At 39.5% G+C, this 21,627-nt stretch overlaps 1 protein-coding gene across 9 annotated transcripts in view; it reads left to right on the forward strand.

Annotated features, from left to right (window-relative positions):
• Positions 1-553: 553 nt before the first annotated feature.
• The window catches only part of LOC306861751 (CUGBP Elav-like family member 2), a 154,332-nt gene continuing 133,258 nt past the window's right edge, over positions 554-21,627 (forward strand). For 8 of the 9 annotated variants that reach the window (XM_079404209.1, XM_079404206.1, XM_079404202.1 and 5 more), the window contains exon 1: positions 559-757. In XM_079404209.1, coding sequence (XP_079260335.1) covers positions 705-757 — 53 coding nt within the window. In that variant the 5' untranslated portion in view covers positions 559-704. Of the gene's footprint in view, positions 758-21,627 lie in introns of all 9 variants that reach the window. The other variant, XM_079404201.1, reaches the window with a different exon arrangement.

Here is a 21,627-nt window from a genome sequence, read left to right on the forward strand (position 1 = left end):
TGTGTTGTTACAATACAGTTACATTTAAGCTAAATGACTTCTTAATTTTAACATATTTAAACATTATTATTTATTTATTCTTATACAAATACAGTGAACAATGGGGAGTGGGTGACTAATGGTTCTGCAAAGTGTGCAAAAACATCAGTGACCTTAGTCATAACACTAGCCCTAACCTTCTCTTGTTAGTTTTGCAGAGCAGCACGGTTTGTACATACTAAGTACACCATATTGAATGCTTTGAATTGTAATTTAAGCATGCCTAATTTGAAGCGTGACCGCTTGTTATTGATAGGCCTACTTATCTATTTCAACTGTGGAATTCAGAGAACAGCAGCTATGCCATTTTAATTTCGTTGGCACTTGGTATTATAACACAGAGTTATAGAGGCCCGCCTCTATAAAAATCTCTTTTAAAAATTCACAAGGAGCATAAAAGCGCCAGGTAGGCCTATTCATTCAGCAGTGTCTACTGAAAAGGTTGCATACGTTGAGTCCGATATTACACAGAAGAGGTTCGTATAGAGATGAGGCGGTGAGAGAGAGAGAGGCAGAGCTGGAGTGGTTGTGAGGGGCGGAGGAAAGAGAGCCTGTTCTCAGCGCTTATCACACTCAGAGCAGTGCAGAGAGACAGTAGGAGTAACAGCGCTCACTCACTCACTAAATCAGCCGCATTCTGTCCGAGCAAAGCCCGAGCCTCAAGCATGGTCTCTATAATCTCAGACCTGGACCCTCTCAAGAGCTGGAACGTGTTAAGGTAAGATCCAAGCCGAAGATGCATGCGGAGAGCGCCGAGTGTCTCCATCTCGCCCGCGCTGAGGACGCGCTCTTTCCCTCCGCTCGACTCCAACACGAATGTTGTGAGAATTGCGTACGGCTGCGTGTGCCATTTCGGCTCGAAAAAGTGTGTGTGACTTTTTTTTTTTTTTTTCCTTGAGTTCGCACATATACTGTCATGTGTCTGACGCATGGAGTATCTTATTAACCCCTTGAGCGACCAAACCCTCCCCCGAACGCACCGGGAATGAGGAGTCTTATCGGACCGGGCGCGTCTCATCTCATCTGTGATGCGGGATGATGGTGCTGATGCTGAGAAGATGCGGTGCGCATCGCTGTGAGATTTATATAGAATACTTTATTTATGCACTTTAAGTCCATCGACTTCACATTTTGGGCTGTTTCTTTTCCCTTTTTCTTTTTTAAAGACCCCTAAGGATCTTGAAATGGCACATGGTGTGGCGCATCTCCGTCTATTACGCAAACAAATGCGCAGCTTTGAAGTTTTCTTCTTCGTTTTACCTTAGTTTAAACACTGTTGGATATTTATCAAGTGCATGTCAAAACTGAGCTACCAAGACTGGCCATTATAAATAGCTGACCCTAACACTATAACCATTATATTTGGAGATTTATAGACATTTTGGAGTATCACAGCTGCTTTTAAAGTGCCTCAAATGTTAAATACGCAGTTCGCCAAAGGGGTTGAGACAGCCATTGTGTTAACTCAGTACTCTTGAGTTTTTTTTTTTTTTGAGGAAGTGTAGAAGGGCAACTGAAACCACAGAAAGCATGTCATGATGTCAAATCGTTCCGCATTAGTTCTCAGAAACTTTCAAAGGACAGCATTATGACCCTAAAATAAGATATTTATATTATATTATAATATGTTATTATATTAGCTTTTGCAAAAGTTATATAGTATTTTTTTTATAATCTGCATAATATAATAAATACATAAATATTTTAATCAGTTGTTGAATGTTGAGCTCCATCCCAGATGTTTTGGACAAATACATAAGAGGTTCAGTCAGAATTACTAATAGCACTTTAAAAGCGTTCATGAACATATTTGTAATGAGGGTATGAAGAGCGAACTATAAATACTCTGGATCTTCATATATAGTTCAGGATTCTGGGTTGTTGTAAATTGGGGCGCCGCTGTATTCCACACTGAATTATGAAAATAGATCAAGGGTATAAGGATGACACGCTGTGCTCTCTCATAAGAAGTGTTATTTTTGGTCAATTATTTATTCCGATAAGCAGGTCACAGCTATGATTGCACCAAAATGCATATACGCGTCCTCAAACGTGTACATGTGAAAACGCACATTCTTTTGGATGTTTTTAAATGTGTGAATCCCATATTGATACATAGTAGAACACACACACATGTACAGTCCTGTTTTAATAGCCTTACTTTGTAGGTGACAGACTACTGCTGCATTTAAGTAGACATTTCCTGATCGATGTAGCACTATTAGTCAGTATGTTCCTTCTCTTTCTCTCTGACTGACACTTACAATCACGGTTCCACCCCAGAGCCGTCCGGGGCATAATCTTCTGTGCAGAGCGGGAGAAAAGGGGCTGATGGGGGATGTGTGATGGATCGCTATTTGTCTTTTTCTTTTTTATTAGTGTGGAGGCTCTATATTAGCCAGAGGAGCAGCTGCCGGACCGCCTTAATAAAGACCAGCTTAAGTTTGCCTGTCTTTCTGTTGCATCTCTTTACGTTTCTCTGTTTCTTATTTGGCTCTAGGGTACTCAGTGGCATTCTTTACAGCCTAATGAAGCCACCAGACAACCTAGAAAACTGTTGTCTAATGTGTGTGTTTGTAATGCATCCGATTAACTTTCTCATTATCTCTCCTTTAGTTCAAACCCCTCTCTCCTGTCATCCTTTATTTGAGTAAAATCTGGGAAAACAGACTGAGAAAGCAGATAAAATGGATCAAGAAATAACTTTGCTATCTCTTAAGTTGATTTTTCCGGGTGCAACTTTGACGTGCTGTGCAAACAAAAACTCCAGCATCTGCATTTTCCTCAAGTTTCTACCGAATCGACACTCTGAACATTTCGCAGTCAGCTCGCTATAATTTCTGCCTAGTTCAAATACATCATCTTGCATTGCGTCTGAATATGACGCATCGTAATGATATTGCATTTTTCTTATGATCCGTGCAGTGGAAATTTCCGACGTGCTTCATTTCTTTTTAGGGCTCAGGTCTCTGCGGGATCACTGTGTCATGATCCCACTTTTCCTTCAGAAGGGCTTGATGCATTTGTAACGCGGATGTCGTTTGAACGACAGCCTTGCATTTATTTCAGCTGCTTTTGTATTCAATGCATTTTTTTGCAATTACAAAAGAAATAAAAAAATCATTTATGTAATTTGCAACATGCAAATGTCAACAAACATATTAGGATAATAGTGTTCGGTCTATCTATCTATCTGTCTGTCTGTCTATCTATCTATGCCATTCTCTACTTCTGTAAGATAATATTTGCCTTGCGTTCACCTCTGCAACTTCTTTACCTTTCTCTAACTTTTGCGCGAATGTCTTGTGTGAAAACGAAGCCAAGAGATGCAACTCTGTTCTGTCACTGCAAGCAACAAGAACAAAAATACCCTGGAACTCATGTCCGCCCACACAGACACACACAATGAGTCATAAGCACATGCATAATGTTCTAACACACACATACAGGCACACAACAGCCTCTCTGTCACGCTGACATGCACACACTGCGCTGTGCGCGCTTCGGAAGGCAGGTTGAGTCGGTAATGAGAGACAGCATGCTTATTAATACCACTTGATTACATTGAAAATTACTTTAAATAACAAGGACAAGTTGTTGCCTTTATTGAATTAGCAGAGAGGCAGGCGGGGGAGATGATTTGATTAGAGGCATATTTAAACACGCGACTTGGTGTTCTTGCGCCTGATGGCAGGTAAACTTGGTTTCTCATTGTCTTTTTACATCCTTCTGTCTTTCACTGGTTTTAGCAGAGCAAGAAATCAACTTGTTTTTAGGCCAGAGAGAGAGAGAGTGGCGCTAGTAGAGAGGCAATGGAGTGGCAAGCATCCGTCTTTAGCAGTGGGTGACCTCTGACCTTTGCAGTGTTGGTTTTAATGAACACTGTTAGCGGCAACTGCTCCGAGTGTGTGTTTAAGCCTCTGCCCAGGACGCATCCGTAATTGTCTGGCTGAGTGACTTTTCTGTGCGCGTGTGTGTGGGTGGGCGGCTCATGCCGTTAGCCTGTCCCTTATCCCCGGCATTAGCGGCTGGCTGCAGACAGTGGCGCACAGACGGGTGGCGCAGATGAACGGCATTCCATGCTGATCTCTGCACCTGTATCAGCCTCAGATGCACACGGCAGCGAACGTCACTCCTATCCAACAGGTCTGGGCACATAAGATCTTTAACTGAGTAAACGCATCTAAAATAACTAAGCTCCATTATGTATGTCTAGATAGATAGATAGATAGAAACGGACGGACAGACGGACAGATAGACAGATAGACAGATAGATAGATAGATGGATAGATAGATAGATAGATAGATAGATAGATAGATAGATAGATAGATAGATAGATAGATAGATAGATAGATAGATAGATGGATAGATGGATAGATAGGCACTATTATCCTAATGTCTGTTGACATTTGCATGTAGCAAATTACATAAATTAATTTAAAGTTATTTTGTAACTGCAGAAATGCATTGAATGAAAAAACAACTGAAATAAATCAGACAGACAGATAGATAGATAGATAGATAGATAGATAGATAGATAGATAGATAGATAGATAGATAGATAGATAGATAAAATCGAGTTAAAAATGTTCTTGTGGGTGTATATTTGTTTTCTGGTTCATCAGTTGTGTACTCTGGTCTTGAGAAAGCTCAGGGTAATGAAGACGATGTGGAGGAAGCGATGTGGCAGTGCAGGCTGGAGGTGAAGACAACATTTGATGAGTGTGTGTGCTGGATCCACTGCTCTCCACTAGAGTTCTGTATTATTGGCTCGAGTCAGTGTGGCGATGCACTGCCCTCCGCCGTCTAGTCAGTGTACCCATTATACTGTCTGTGTATGTGCGTCTGTGTGTGTGACCAATATTGTTCCACAGTCTGACATTTTCGGAGCCTACGTGAGCTACCCAGATGGGTCTGCACCCCTTGAAGTTAAACCCCCACCCCTCACACACACTCTCTACCTAGAGAACGTAATTACAATTATCAGCTCACCCATCACAATTACAGCTGAAGGAGAGAGAGAGACAGGGAAATGAATACAGGCAGAACAATAGATGCTCGAAAGAATGAGACTGCGAGAGATAAAAGTGGAAAGAAGATGGATGGGGACAGAGAAATTGTATTACTTTTTTTTCATAGAGATCCTCTCTTGTACTACTTTTTTTTTATAGATCCTCTGTTGTACCTTCTGTGCCCCAAATAACAGTATCCTTGAAATATATAATTGCCATACATTTCATGTAAAAAGAAAAATCTCTTAAATATCTCAATCGTTTCTCACAGACAGCAATGAGATTCAATGAAAAGCAAATTTAAACTTTTAAGTCTGATAAAGAAAAAAACTCTAGTAAACCTACATTTGTAGAGTTTTACAAGAATCACAGGTCATTTTAGGTCCAGTTCGTATTAACTAATTTTTAACTACAACTTTTTCCTCAAACTCCTAATTACTGCTTATTGATAGTTAATAGATTAGTAGTTGTTAGGTTTAGGTATTGGGTAAGATTAGGGGTGTAGAACATTGTCATGCTGAATATGTGCTTTATAAGTACTAATAAACAGCCAATATGTTAGTAATAAGCATGCTAATAAACAACTAGCTAAAAGTGAGAATTGGTCCATATAAAATGTTACCGAATGACAGGATAGAATTAAAAAATAAAATAGGTCTCAATATGTTATTTTTCATCAAAGTTCTAAGAAGATCTAAGTTATGATGTCCACTTTAATTTTATACCTTGATACTCTTTCTATATGTCTCACTGTCTTTTTTATAAGAAACTTTTTTGAAAAAAAATTCTGAAATCTTTTTAGATCTTAATCTCATGAGCAATAAAAGAGAAACCTCTGAAATATAGAATTTACTGGTGTATCTTAATATGGCACTTTCATATTTCTAGCTATTCTGAATTTGTGTGTTTGTGCGAGACACAGAAACAGATTTCTCCCCCATTTGGCTGGTTGAGGCAATTGGGAAATGGTCACAGAATTTTAATAAGAATCTGAACGTGTGTGTATGTGTGTGTGTGTGTGTGTGTGTGTGTGTGTGTGAGCAGTGCATTGTTTAAGCTGTAGGAGAGTGCAGGGCTCAGGACAGAGACTCTTTTCAGGCTGCATTGAATGTCCGTGATTAAAACCGGACTGAACGTCTGACTGTCTGAGAGAGAGACAGAGCCTATTGTCATCGCTCTCTCTCTCTCTCTCCCTCTCTCTCGTTCTGTGTGTGTAGGCAGTTTTCTATGATAAGGTTGAAATCCAGAGAGGCATATCAGTGCTGGTTTCCTCCTACGCTAGCTCTGAGAGAGGAGAATGTGCTGCAGCTATGTTTGAGGAGAGCACTTCAGGAACCATTCATAGAGCTTTCACACACACAGAGGCATACACACATTTCTATCCATGTAACTAGCACACGGATGTTTCACCTTGCTGACAAAAGTAGCACTCTCTCTCTTCTCACACTCATACACACACGCACACACATTTAAATACCACAGACTACAATTGTTTTTAAATGAAGCTATTTGTAATGAATACATACTAAAACCAAACTGCTAAACAAATTTAGTTGTGAAACACAATCTGTTTTATTTAAAAAAAGTTAAGATATTTTAAGTATTTTGTTTAAAACAAGTGTTTTGACGCTTGCTAAATGCTAAAAGTCTAAATGCCATTCATATGGCACATATTTGGAGTCCTGCATTGACCTTAACGCTAAATTTGGTTCAGAAAATCCAGTCAGATTCTGAGCACATTGACTACTGTAAGTATGGCTACCTTAACCCAGAGACACTCTAATAACAAGTCTGAATGAAACTTTTAGTTTTAGCTTAGCATTTAGCATCTGGAAACATTGAATATTACATTATAAGTATGCTGGGGGAAATATTTTGACACTTTTGGCTGCGTATGAACACACCATGCTGTTATGTGAGTGTGTGTTGCTTTATAAAATTATGGATTAACAGTAGAGCAGGATTATTGTTGAACTGCCTAGATTCTGTAGCCTCATGCATATTTACAGAGAAACACTCCTCACTGCACTCCTTTATTAAAAAGAGCGAAGTGTCTTTCCAGATGCTTTCTTTGGGAGAGAGAGAGATGTTCACACAAGTTCTTATTTGTTACACTGTGTATTTAAGTTTACATTGTTATAATGGTTTTATTCTATTATCTATTATTTATTTTATTGTTATTATATTTCTCTATATATATTTCAAGCTTTGGCAATATTGTATTTTTTACAGTCATGCCAATAAAGCAATATTGAATTGAATTGAGATGGCACATACACGCACGGAAACAATCTCTCTCTTTGGCCGCACGCTGATATAATTTGTTACGATTTAACGGCACAGTTTTAAAAGGTTTGTGGGATGAGGCACATTTGTGGGAAGAGGATGACCTCTATTTTATTGTGACACACAGAAGTCGACATGTTCAAAACAAAGATTGGAAACGAGATTGGAATTAATAGACAGGACAAATATAGTAAATAATGTTTTCTTTACAGAATACTGTTGTACGGGACACAAATTTATACTTATGCTTAATGTGTTTTTTTGTGAAACACAATAAGGTTTCATGTCTCAAATCTTTTAAGACCTCATTTCAGAAGTTGATGTCCTGCCATTTGAACACTGATATTGCTTCACGTTTTACCGCAACTGTTTTGTTCGTCTTCAGGCTGACACTCTGATAGCTGAGCTAAGCTAAACATGCTAGCATTTAGTATTTTTTCCTCTCGTGTCTTTTCCTTCCCTTTTATCCTTCGTTGTTCTGCCTCGCTGGCTGTCTGCAAACTCCTCTATCCCTTAACCCCAGCTGAGAACACACTTTGTGTGTGTGTGTGTGTGTGTGTGTGTGTGTACATTGTTACATTAGCTAGCGCTCACGCAGGAAGTTCTTGACTCCAGCTGTGTTGTGTGTGTGTTTAATCTTAATTGTAGCTGTCTGTCTGCACTGTGTCTTATATTTCACTCCACTGCTGAGAGAAAAACTGGCCATGTGCTTGTTAAAGGGATCACACACACACACACACACACACACACACACACACTGTCCCCTGGCATGGCCCAGTAACTTTCAGTCCCTTAAGATTAAAATCCAGCATGTGGTCCAGTGCTAGAGGCCAGCTATGCGTGTCTGTGTGTTCTTCTATGTAAAGTTGGTTTACTGCATGTGAGAGTGGATTTTGGCTGTAATGATCATGCCATTTTGGCTGTTGAATGATTGTAAAACAAATAATTGTGATTAATGCCTTGTTTTATTCATAGAAATTCAGTGACATACACCTGAAAAGCAATTTATTCATATTGAACCTGAAATCATGCAATAAATGTCTTTGCACTGAAAAGAATAATATAAATGATAACTTTAGTTTTTTAATTAATACAAATTGTATTGCCATATGTTTTAGTATTAAAATATTATTTAATTGTTTAATTATACACACATTACACACCTTATAGAAAGCTTGTACTTGCATTATTAAAAATGAATATTTCATGGTATATTTATTTTCACCAAAATCCCTTTATTTGGGTGGCAATATATGCTTGCGGTTATCCCAAGTATGCATGGATTATGCAACAAGGCTAGAGTACATTGAGTGTGATCAGTAATGGAACTATTTTTACTTGTCTTTCTGGTTAAAACTGAGACTTCGGTGAAAGTCGGAAGTGTGTGTGTGTGTGTTAGAGAGAGAGAGAGAGAGAGAGAGCGTGAAAAGGCAAATGTGTTTTGGCAGCTGTACTCAGTTCAGGTTGTATGACAGTTAATTGGAGTCTTAGGTCTGATTAAAGTCACGCGACTGAGCTCAGGCCGTGTGTGTGTGTGTGTGTGTGTATGTGTGTGTGTGTGTGTGTGTGTGTGGTGGCATACACTTAAACTTTCCTTTTTTTCTGTTTCCACAGGAAGACAAGTATGTCTGTTTCCTGTCGTCTCTATGCACTAATGAGCATGCTGCGTGCACACGCTCACACACGCGCAGCTGGAATCTAGGCAACACCCTGCCATGTTTTTACTCTTTTAATTTCTGCTTCTCCGCTCTTCTGTGTTTTTCTCTCTTTGATATAATCCCCATGTGTGTTTCCGTGGTTACGCTGGCTTAATGTCGTACTGATGTGACTGTATGAGCTACGCATGGCCAACCTCATCAACAAACTTTAGCAAAATATGTTTCTCTTCTTCCTGTCTTCGCCCCACTCTTTCCGCCTTTAATCTGCTCCCCCATAATCCTGCAGCAGCCTGGAGAGCTCTCGCTGTCTTCATCCCCAGGGGTCATCATCATCATCATTAGCATCAGTATCATCATAATAATTGTTATTGCTGAACACTTGTAATGATTGAAATGCATTTGTATGTGTGAGAGATACCCATGTGTAAAATGGCCTTGGCAGTAGCCTCAGACAGCACGTCCAAGGACCATTCGCTAGCTGTTTGATGCATATAACTCACAAAAATATCAAGCTTCAATTTGATTAGATGACTTTACGCAATTCCTGTGGGGAAGAGTAGTACAAATGCCTTGGGTAGAACTGGTTGTCGGATTTACAGCGTTATTCTTTTTCTTTTTCTTTTTAAAGGAAATATCCATGAGCATAGCAATTTTTCTATTTCTACTACCTTATTAAGTACAATGATACAATGCACTTATTGTGTACATACGTGTGTGTTTTTACATTGTACTTATATTTTAAAATAATATCTGCATGCAATTACATCGTAATTAATTTCTGTAATTATATTTATCATTACACTGTTGACCCATCCCTTACACCCTAACCCACCCTTAAACCCGTCCATACCACCAAACCTGTCCCTAACCTTACCAGTATTCCACCTCAATAGCAGCAAAAGTGTTTTGCAACACAATATGAACACAATAAGTACATTGTACTTATTTTTTTTTATGTAAGCACATAATAGTTAAGGCCACTTAATATTAAGTGGGACCCATTCTTCTGATACTTTTACATAAACCAACAATTATCGCATATGAATATGCAGAATTTCGGTCAATTGTCCAACCCTGTTTTGTTGCATGCATTACTGTACATTGCCTGGAATTGCCTGCACTGATTGGTGGGTCCACTAGGTGGCAACACTCAGAATCGGAATTTTGCTTTCAAGAGCTATTCCAGAATTTTTCTGAACTCTGGCCCTTGAGGTCCACAGTCCTGCAGAGGTTAGCTCGAATCCTGAATTTTCTAGTAATACTGAATATACCTTTATATAGGGCACTATTTAAGGAGACAGCTATTTGTAGTGGTGTCTAAAACTACAATGGGCATTATCGAGTGCACGCATTCAATCCCAAGAGTGTACAACCGAAATACACTCAGCAGCTAACTGCTAAAACAAAGGTCTTCAACTCTGCTCCTGGATACCCGCAGTCCTGAAAATGTATTTCTAACCTGCTTTAACAAACCTGTCTGTGATTTTCAAACAACCCTGAAGACTTTGATTTGCTGGTTCGAGAGTGTTTGATTAGAGTTGGAGGTAAACTCTGCAGGACAGCGGCTTTCCAGGAACAGGGTTCAAGATAATACCCATGCACTGTTAGGACTGTGCCAAATGAATTCCAAGATGTCCACAGCTAATAAATGAGGGCATGGGGTGATTTCAAATACAGCCCGTGATTACCTTGTTGTTTTTGAGCAGGGTTGGTGACTCTAAACTCTGCAGGGCAGTGGACCTTGAGGGCCAGAGTTGAGAAACCCAGAACAAATCAAAGAAAAAGATGTAAAATGTCAATAAAAACAACAGAAGATGTAGGCAGAAACAACAAAAATTGATATATGAGGTCAGAAGATATTCACATTTGTGCAACTTGAGTATGAAAGAGTTTTAACCTGTTAATGTTTACCAGAGCGACGGTGCACTGAAGCGTTTTTTCCCCCACTAGTTTAATGTTTATGAATGAATTCAATGTGAAAGAATATCATTAATCTTGGCAAACTATATATCATTCTGAAGGTCTAAGCCTCAAGCATCGACGACAGATCGCTGTTTTCCGATGGAAAGCTTATAAGGAATGTATTTGCTACATTTGTGTAAGCAGTACATATCAAAACATGCAGAATAAAAAAGCAGTACGTACCAGATTCATTGTAATAACGAATCACAAACGCGTCCACTGCTGAAATCCCAGTTTAGTTAGACAGGTAAGGGTCCACACAACAACATCCCAGCGAGCACTTTTAGTCCAACGAAACAATAACGTTGTAATAAGGATGAATATTCCTTTGTTTACATTTCATTTCTTCGGGAGAGTTATTGTTTGCGTCCGTTATGGAATAAACTACGCTCAAAAACAGCGTCTTGGTGGTAAAAAAACAACACGGTGCTGTAGCATACAGTTTTACAAACAGAATGAGACCGTCCACGGAAAAATAAGTCTCAGAAAAGCGAATATAGTTTATTTGAATTTGGCGCTCTCTCCTGAAAGCATGACGCACGCTCTGACGCAGCTGTCATCTGAGCGGGGCGTAACTTAGCGATCTGCTTTATCCATAAAAAACTGTTGTTTTTTTTTTCTTCTACATTTTTTATATGTGTGTGCGTATTGTGTGGGGAATGTGGCCGTATCTGCATGATTATTATATGTCTGGACGCACATCAGCGTGTTTATTACAGACTCTATGACGGCTATCATTGTGATTCATTGATCAGCTATTATTGATTATATGGCCCATCTGTATGATTATCATATGTATGGAAGCACATCAGCGTGCGATTACTGACTGTATGACCATGTCATGAATATGTATAATGACTAAAATAGTTTGTATAATTCTGCAATACTGCAATTCTGGTGGTTATTTTTTCTCAAACAGAGGGGCTGGGGGGACTATAAATATTTTCAGAAAAAATATTGCAAGAATCTCATTTTTCATGGTATCTTCTTCAAATTTGAAATATAAACTCATGAGACACGTGGCTTTCAACCATTACTTTTCTGGATTGCGCCAGGACTTATTTCATGTATGTGTATATGAAATAAAAAAACATTCAGTGTGGAAAAACATTTTTCAAGGCACGTCAGTGTCTATAACTTTTTATCTTTTTGAGCATTATCAACTCTGGATGATGGATAGTAAAGCCTAGAGTGTCTTCTTTCCAAAGATACCTAATTTGTTTGTGTTGCACACTTTGTCAGGAACTGTTACCATTTTAATGTAGGTAGGTTATTTTCACCTGTGAGGCCCCAAATGGGGGGTATGGGTAACAGGTTAAAGATGACAACTCTGTACTGCAGGTAAGGTGGAAAATCAATCATGTTGAACGTGTCTCTACAAGTTCATGGTCAGTGAAGTACACACAGAAAGACGTTACGGCAAGTGGATAAACAAAGCAGGCTTAAGTGGTCCTTCTTGTCCAGAATGATCGGCAATGTGGACCAGACTTTATACCGATAGTCAAAAGTCTGGCTCTGCAAGACTCCCTTGGTGGAAACAGAACTGTTTACCTTGTCATTTCCAATTTGCGCCAGTCAATCGTTTATACCTTTCTACCGCCACTAGCGAACGATCAAAAACCCTCTGCAGCATATGTGCAAGCCTTTGCCAATATTCTGCCAGCAGTCTTGCCAAAACTCAGATAACACCACTGATTTGATCTTCTCCACGGTTGCCAACGGTTCCCTCTCCATGCTCCCAAGATCTGGTTAAGTGTGAACACATCTGCGTTCACACACCTTTGTACCTCCTATCACACCGCAGTTACGCACAGCAAGCGCCCATCTTTCCTGTTAATGCCTTCCCAAACATCCCCATAAAAATTACGAGCAGAAACACATTACTGGCAGCGCACCCCATGTCTGCGTTTATTAGCCTATCAGGCTGGGTTTATATCTGATCACGCCTTTGTTCTAATGAGATCTCTTTATAGCCAATCAGAAGCGCATCTCTTATGTGGCAATGGCCTGATCAAATTTATGGTCAATAACCAGCCTTTTAACGATGATGAGATGTGGAGTGTGGGAGAAAATGGTTTTATTCCTTCGATATTTGCTCTCAGATTCGCGGAAATCAGTGTGTGTAGCGGCCAGGTGCTCGGTCGGGTGGCTCGCCCTCGCTGAATGTGTTTGCGGTCCTCTCCGAGGGCTACACACTGACCTGCGTGCCCAGAGCGAGGGCTCTTATCTGAGGCAGAGCGACTGAGACGGCCCCAGGAGGCTGGACATTACCAGGCCTTCTCGGATCCTAATTATGGGGGGAAGGTGTGGAATGAAAGTGGAGGGCCGCCGAGACAGCCAAAACCAGACCCCTTGTGTCCCATTACAATTACTGCTACGAGGCACACACACACACACAACAACAAGCATACACAACCCTTTCACCCTGACGTGCTCATGCACACACCAAATCACAGCACGTTTCTACATTCTCATTCTCTCTTGTAATTGCAATAGCGTTGACTCCCGCTCCCCCGTGGCCTAAGCGGTGCACTTCCATCTTTTCTGATAGTCAACGATGCACACAACTCTCGAATTCTCTTTTTCATGCAAGTTTGAGAAGACTGAATTTGTTCGGTGTGCTTTGCCACAGACACATAATCTCTTGTGTTCCGGAAGGTTCAGTAAGAGGGAAAACAGATGGAGAACTAACCTTGGATGACATCACAGCATTTGCCAAGCAACATGTCCAAACCTGCATAACCACAATGACCGACACACACAGAGACATACACGTACATCTAAAGATGAGGTGACAATTCTTTCTTTGCCGTTGCTCGTAACGATCTGATCTCCAGCGTGACACGCTGACCTAAAGAAAAGGTGGGGGGGGGGGGGGGGGGGTGAAAGTAGTGGAGAAACAGAAAGATAGATGCTCTTTGATGAAGGTTTGTGTAATCGCTATCATACATGTCCTGTGTCGTGTTACTTTCAGGGACAAGAACTCAAGGGCTCTACAGTTTATGTGTGAGAGTGTGTGCGTTTCATGGCCATGAAAATCCATTTCTGTTTACAATATCAGTCGCATATTCAACACACACTCAAAAAAAATATATGCGTGTGTCTGCACATGGAAAATTTTACATAGGACTACTATCAGAATAAAGGTAACCCATATTTCCCATTGAAACGGAAAGTTGGGGTGGGGCATATTGATGGGTTCCTTTTGTAATGGCAAATTGCATTTATTTTCAAAGTTTGTATTATTATTCAAAGCAATGAAGACACATTTAAAAGTTAATAAATTCCAGCCAATTCCTTCTCAAACAATTGATGCTTGGGAAAATAAATAAAGTATAAGCATTAGCACAACTAGAAGTGTTTGGCAGTAAATAACCAAAGAAGTAGTGCTGTACTAACTATTTTCCAGGTGCATGGCAGCTCCGCTATCTTAGATTGTACTTTTTTCACAATGGTAATTTGAATTTGCTTCAAATTATGAATAGCTTGCAGTTTGTGATGCTACAGTTTCAAAGTAGCTTCCCCAACACTTCCAAAAAACACTCTGAGGAACCGTGAATTGCAACTTGTTATTTCTAGTCAAAGCAAGGTGGTATTTATACTTTAGGAAAATGGTATGTTCCCATTCTTGAGAGCATTTTATTAGTCAAAAGTACACAGCAAAAGATGAGTCATCAGTATTTTGATCATAGTAAAACTTAATTGTTAGCATATTAGCCTCAAAGCTAACAGGCTAGACTAAAAGCCACAAAAGTGTTGATTTTATAGGATTTTTAAGGACGGTTAGGACATGAATAATTAAAGGATTATGTTAAGAATGAGATGTTAAGATTCCAGCTTATAAACAACTGGATTTCCCACACACCCCAGCATAGCAGTGTATTGGATTCCTGTACCCCTTTGCATCCTAAAGTGTGTAAAAGAGTGTGCATCCTCACACGTGCATGTCCGCTAAGCCTTAGGGTACTGGCACAACGTTCTCTTCGCTGCCACACTCCTTTCATCTCTCTTTTCGAAAGAAGACAGAGAGGCCAAGAATCCGTGCGGCATTTAGGATGTGTATGTGTGTTCTCGCTTTAAATACATTCTCATGTTAGGCCCAAAAGCACCCTCATTAATTCCTTTGATGCCGTCTGATTGGCCGGGCATTACTAAGTCGCATTAAGAAATGTATTTCCTCGCTTTTACTTAATGATGCTTTTCCAGCCACTGCAATTAACCAGGGCTGTGTTTGTGTGTGTGTGTGCCTTTATATATCGGTTTGTGTGGGCCTGTTTGTGTGTTTAGATGCTCTTAAGTGCAACAGAAAACTAGTTAGACTACAAAGTGTCTAACCGTCGACAGAAAATTGCCCTCTTATAAGTGCGGACCCTTTTAATAGGTCTGAAACTAATGGAATATGTTACTTCAACATTGGCGGAATATTTTCGGCATGATAAACTCATTTGCCAGTTCTGCCGTAAGTCATTTAGTTATTTGATGGACATTTAATGATACAGTTCGATTTAATTTCACTCTTTATCTACATGTCTGCCAGTATTTACTGCACAAATACCAAAATGAAAGCTGTGCCCCCCAAGTTTATGATATAAGTCGGTTGGAAATGGTAAATTAATGTTGGCTATGGACAAGGACATTTTTTTTTTTCCCACACTAGTGTGTTTTTCAACCCGAACCCATGGTGATGCATACATATTTAAATTCATTGGAATTTGTATGAAGGAAAACCCCTAACCCTGCACTTAGATGTACCCCTCACTGAAATCGTACAAAATCATACAAATTAGCCACCTCGTAAAATATGAATTGGTCATGAGATAGCGTTGGTATTTTGTTTGTGTTTTTTAGTGTGTCATTTATCATGTCAGTCAGATAGCTGTTTCCTGTATAAGTGGGCATATGTTGGCCAGAAGAAGCTGCAAAGTAGACCAGCCTTGATGCCTATTGTCAAAAGGATACGAGATTGTGTTCTCATTCTTACGAATAGCTCATTACACAGCTGCCGCAGAATGTCTCACATAAACAAACGCACACACTGAACTACCATTAGACATTATTTGACTATAGTGAGATGCATTCCTGCATGCTCATGTGGACATTTTATTCATGCGTACACATGTTCTCAACCCGTTAGACACACAGATGTGGAGACACACTTGTTGTAACACATGCTGACACAAATCATGTCATGTCCATGTGAATGTGTGTCTGTGAGTAAGTTACACAGGGACGCTGTAACATTTGGTTTCAGTCGGGTCTCATGTGACCTTTAAAACCGCAGATGCCACAATCCATCCTATCGCTTTACTTTATGGATGTGTTCAGTGTCTAATGCTTCTGCAGAGACCTGCAACTACATAATCTTAATATTAATAAGTGTTGGTTCTTAATTTTTTTAAAGTTTTAATTGTAAAATGTAATTACATTTAAATTAAATTAATTTAACGTTAATAAATTGGATGTCCAAAAAATCATGATAATTCCATTGTAGTTAAAGGAAAAGTTTGAGGGAAATTACTGCTAAGTCTAAGTGACATTTTGTACAAATGAGTATTGCGCAAAGACACATAAACACACCTTGATCATATATCCAAGCATGGTATGGACAAACTCACAGAAGAACTCACAGCTGCAAGCATTTTTACAAAGATGTCCCCAATGTGCCTTATAAAAGCATCACAACTTTCTAAGGAAAGTGTGTGTGTGTGTGTGTTATTACTGTAGGGACAACTGTGTGCTTTTAAGAGAAGGGCTTATTTTTCAGCAATGCAATACTGTTACTGCAATATATAAATCATATATTTTTTTGTCAGAACATTTGGCGGCTGATATAACATAGTATTTATCGCCGTTAAGGGGGATTGTGGGTGTGTGTGGGTGAAAGCGGGTTTAAACAAGTCTGGGGAAATTTATGAGTGTGTCATGAGTTTAGGGCTTTCAAACTCTATCAGAGGAGGAAAGCAAATAGCCACAACGCCGCTGGAGTTTAACACCACGGTAAATTTTCTCTGACAGAATTCATCCCTCCAATCTTCCTACAGAGACAGAGGCGGCGGTCACCTGATCTTGACAGAGGCATGTGACCACAAGAGCAGTACTGTAGATGTGTTCAAGATGTGTGTGTGAGGGGATGTTTGTGTCTCCATGTCTGTAACATGAGAGTGGGGACCTCTTTTTCCCAGATTTCCTCATTTTGTTGTCATAGTAATAACAAAAACACTGGGCCACTCATGCCCAGAGCTAAGTGTCGTCACTCTGGCCGACTTATTAACGCCATTACTAAAATCATTACAGCATTACAGCCTTTGTTGTGTGTATATGAGAGTCTGAAGCAAAATGTTCACTTAACATGGTAGACTGAACACATGTAACTCACTCAACAAGACAGTTTGTATTCGTTAAGTTACTAAGTATAATACTTTGGAATTACCATCACTGTAGTTCTCAAATAAATGTGGTATTGGAGATACACTGTTAAATGTGTATGTTAATGGAAGAAACACTACAATAAGAAACAAAAGCATAGTCATTCCTTACAAAATGAGCTGTGTTTCATATATTATTTCATGTGAATTAAAAGATACTGTATAACTTGCATATTTCTTACCAGAGTAAGCTAAATACACTCGCCTACATCTGCACACTCAAACACACATATGTTCCTCTCAACTGAGAACAAAGCTCTGGGAGAATAATCAGATCTTTATTCCCCTGTCCCTCAACACTGTCATTTCCATGACAACACACTGTTAGGGGTAACGCCATCGTTTCCGGTCCCTATCCCAAGAGCTTAGTCTGCTAACTTGATTTAGAACTGATCCAGTCAACTTCATACATGGGCAGAAACCAGTTGTTACGTTCTGTTGACAACACTGAATTTGTTTTCTTGGCAGTTCAGTTGAGTATTATGAGATTTATTATAATTGGAATGAAAACTGATGTGTTTTGGACGTGGTCTGTCTTTTTGCTGATTCATGAGAATATGCAAGTGCAGGTTTCCCAACTGGAAAATCCAGCTTAAGCCAGCTGAAAGTCAATGTGAATCACAGTTTGCAAGCTATTTTATCATAATATGGTATATTTTCACGTGACTCATAATAATCAATAAGGTATGGAATTTGATTGGATCATTAAAAAAGTAAGCCAAATTTGAATATGAGCTTTATTGAGTTTATCAATGGTTAAACAGGTACCTGCTTATTGGTTAACATTATCCAATAGGCCATATCATCCAAGTGTCATCAGCAGAAAATATGTTTTAGAGGAAGAACAACTTAATAGGCTACATTTTGACTGAACCAACGAATTGCTCACGATATGCACATGTATTTTAATATTAGTAGATGGTTTTAAATGGTTTAGGTTCAAGATGGATGGATCACCAACTGGAGTACTAGCTGGTAAAACGTCATAATCTGGCATTTCTAGCAGCAATTTTTTAATTATCTCAGTGCAGAAGAGAAAAGCAAAAACAACACGCCAGGAAGAGGAGCAGGGCATTAGGTCAGGTGGACAAAAGAAAAGCTTAAACGAACCCAAAGAAAACATGTGCAAAGCCACACAACAAAATCCAATAAAATAATGAAACCTGATGAATATTTAACACTCTTTCTTTATCCTTTGGTCTTCAAACTCACCCTGACAAGAAAAAAGAGCAATCAACGCTTTACACTAACATGATTTGGTCCTTCTAGGCCCCCAAGGGCCAGCGAAGGAATCCCTGGGTGAAGGCATTAAAGTCATTACAGGGCATTGTGTTTCTGTCTCCTTCATTAACTTCTCCCAGAGCCATGCAGATCGGCCTGAACGCAAGCACCCCAACCCCATCTGTCTGAAATGTGATCTGCCTTATGAAATCTGCAGCCTACGGCAGCTGTGCAATCACATTACATCCGCGAGATTAAAAATATATTGAATTCTTTTCCACTCCCTCCTCGCGCTCTTGCCCTGATTTTGTTCAGCCCAACGACGTGTTTCCAGTTTTCTAGCTGCCTAGCTTTCGTTAACTTTCTCTCTGATGTTCTGCATTCTTCTGGATATCCTCTTCTGTTTCCCCTACCGGCTAACTGCCTCAAAGGAATAATTTGGAAAATTCTGTCATGTACTCGCCCTAATGTACGGTTCCCAAGCCTTTTTTTTTTCTGTAAACAAAAAAGAGATATTTTTTTGCAGAAAGTCCAAGGTGCTTGTTTCCATTCCACAAAAGTGGACCGCAAACAGTGGCTGTCAAGCCCCATTCAGCACTATAAAAGTGGCCCAAATGACTCTTAGCTCTTGCCTTTTTAAAGCTCTAAAAAAAAAAAACCTGAAGAGCAAACAAACATTTTTGTTATGCACACGTTTACACATAGAAACCTAGTGCATTCCTGAAATGTGACTGTGATTTAACCAGGTATAGCTTGTTCTGGATGTCTTTTTTAGTCTTAGGGTCATTGCACACTGAGTCCGAAAGTTTCGCACGTTAAAAAATAAATACAACCTCACGTGGTGTCAATCACATTTGCACACTGCCTACGAAACTAGGTTCGATTTTCTGCGTTTTCGCATCCATAGCATGCATTTTGATAGGAAAACATGGGGAATATGAAAAAATGGAAAAACGCATGCGAAAATTTCGGACTCAGTGTGCAATGACCTTCAGTCCTACATATCTACAACCAAAGTGGTTTTAAGGTTAGTAAATAATGTAGCTAGGGCAACCATGCACAATCCTGCTCCTGGAGGTCCACTAGCTGCGTTTCCATTTTCTTTATATTGGGCAAATTGAAATTATTGTCAATTGAAAATACAACTAATGGACACATGTCAATTTTGCAAAAACACACATTTATCGCAATTTTTTTTACACTAGCATGAGGTATTTTTTTCATGCAGTTCAAAAAAGGAATATTTTTTTTTTCTATTTGCATTTATAGGTCACATGGAGTACGTAGTCATATGATCATTCTTCAATGTGCTATAACCTCCAAGAAACACTTCAAACATGGCTGCTCTGAGGTATAATTGGCTTTCCTTGCCATTAATGCTTAGAAAATGTACACTGCATACGTCTGTGGTGCATTACGGCTCTTGACACAGGCTCTCTATAGTCAATGCTTGTGTTTATACCAGCTTTTTCAGAAGCATCCCAGAAGTGACTCTCCTTGCTACTTCTGTAAAGATACATGCCTACACCTCCTTCGACACATAACCCTACCAAAATCTGTTGCCATGACTTGAACAATAATTACATTTATGCCACATGACATCAGTTAATGGAAATGCCATCATTTTGCAATATTTTTATAGACATTTATAAAATCTGTAATGGAAACGCAGCTACTGTCCCACAGAGTTCCGCTTTAACCCTAATTAACTACACCTGAACCTAGTCAAGTTTTTTGGATTACTGGAAATATCCATTCAGGTGTTTTGTAGCATGTATAAAGCCCTAGCTGAGTAACAACCTTTGAGATGTATGGGAGTGCTAATGAATATCTTTTTCTAGGAATTGTTTGAACAACGACAGAAGAAGTGTATGTTACAAACCTGTTTATTTTTGCAGTTCTGTTCTGTGCTACTGGTGGAATACAAATCCTGTAGCGGTAAATCCTGATATTTCACAGAGATCTCACTGAGTAGAAGGGTAAACCAATGTGTAAACTCATGTTTAGTTTTCCGCCGACCCTCTTTCACTCCATCATCTGCCTGTCATCTCCAATCCCCACCTGTTTTTCAGATGATGATGTTTACCATGTGTATGTTGTGTGTCAGTGCGAGGTACCAACAGTGTAGCAGGCACACATTCACACGTGTCGTCACTGGCATTTTGGATCTTGGGGGAACAGGGTGATGGCAATTGCGTGTAGCAATGCTAATAGGATATGACGTCTGTGTGTGTGTGTGTGTGTGTGTGTGTTTGAGACAAAGCTCGATATGGATGGCCAATTACTGTCCAGTGTAGGAGAGGACAGCCATCACCACTTTCTCACCTGATGCTGTCACCACAACGACCAGACAGAAATCTGCTCCCACTGGGAGTTATTACTACATCACTCTAAAAAACACACACACACACACACATATCCACAACAGTACACACACAGAGACACACAAACACTTCCTTAAGACCTCCCAGCTGCTTAGCAAAACCATAGAAATGAGTCTCGCTCACATTGTTTAGTCAATTTGCTGGAGTATGTTGACATTTTTCCAAGCTATTAAAAACTCTTCAGTTCGAATGTTAAGTTCTGGCATTATAGGTCCGCTTTAAGACAAACTTAATAGGCACGTAGTCAAAACTGAACTTTCAGAGCTTATAGATTTGCTCTTCTAATGGCTTAAATGCAATGTCACTTGCTTTATTTTGCGCTGTGTTTTGTTTTAACCCTAAGCTTCTTTACCAAAGTCTACGGTCCAATACACATCCCACTCAAATTGAAAACGAGCAGTTCAAAACCCAAGTACATGAATAAACCACAACTGTACATTCTAATTTATTTGTATTTCACGATCATTTTGCTTAATTAAAAAGTGTGCAGGAAGGCATGACGGCAGCACCTGTTCCTGTCGTTTACTAAGATTGGGTGCTTGCTAGGTAGTACAGCAATCTCTGCTCTGTATTACATGAGCCTTGTTATTTAAAACAATGTTTTAGGGGTATAGGAGAAAATAATATAATAATAGTTAC

The sequence above is a fragment of the Barbus barbus genome (assembly GCF_936440315.1).
Source record: "Barbus barbus genome assembly, chromosome: 42".
Lineage (NCBI taxonomy): Eukaryota > Metazoa > Chordata > Actinopteri > Cypriniformes > Cyprinidae > Barbus > Barbus barbus.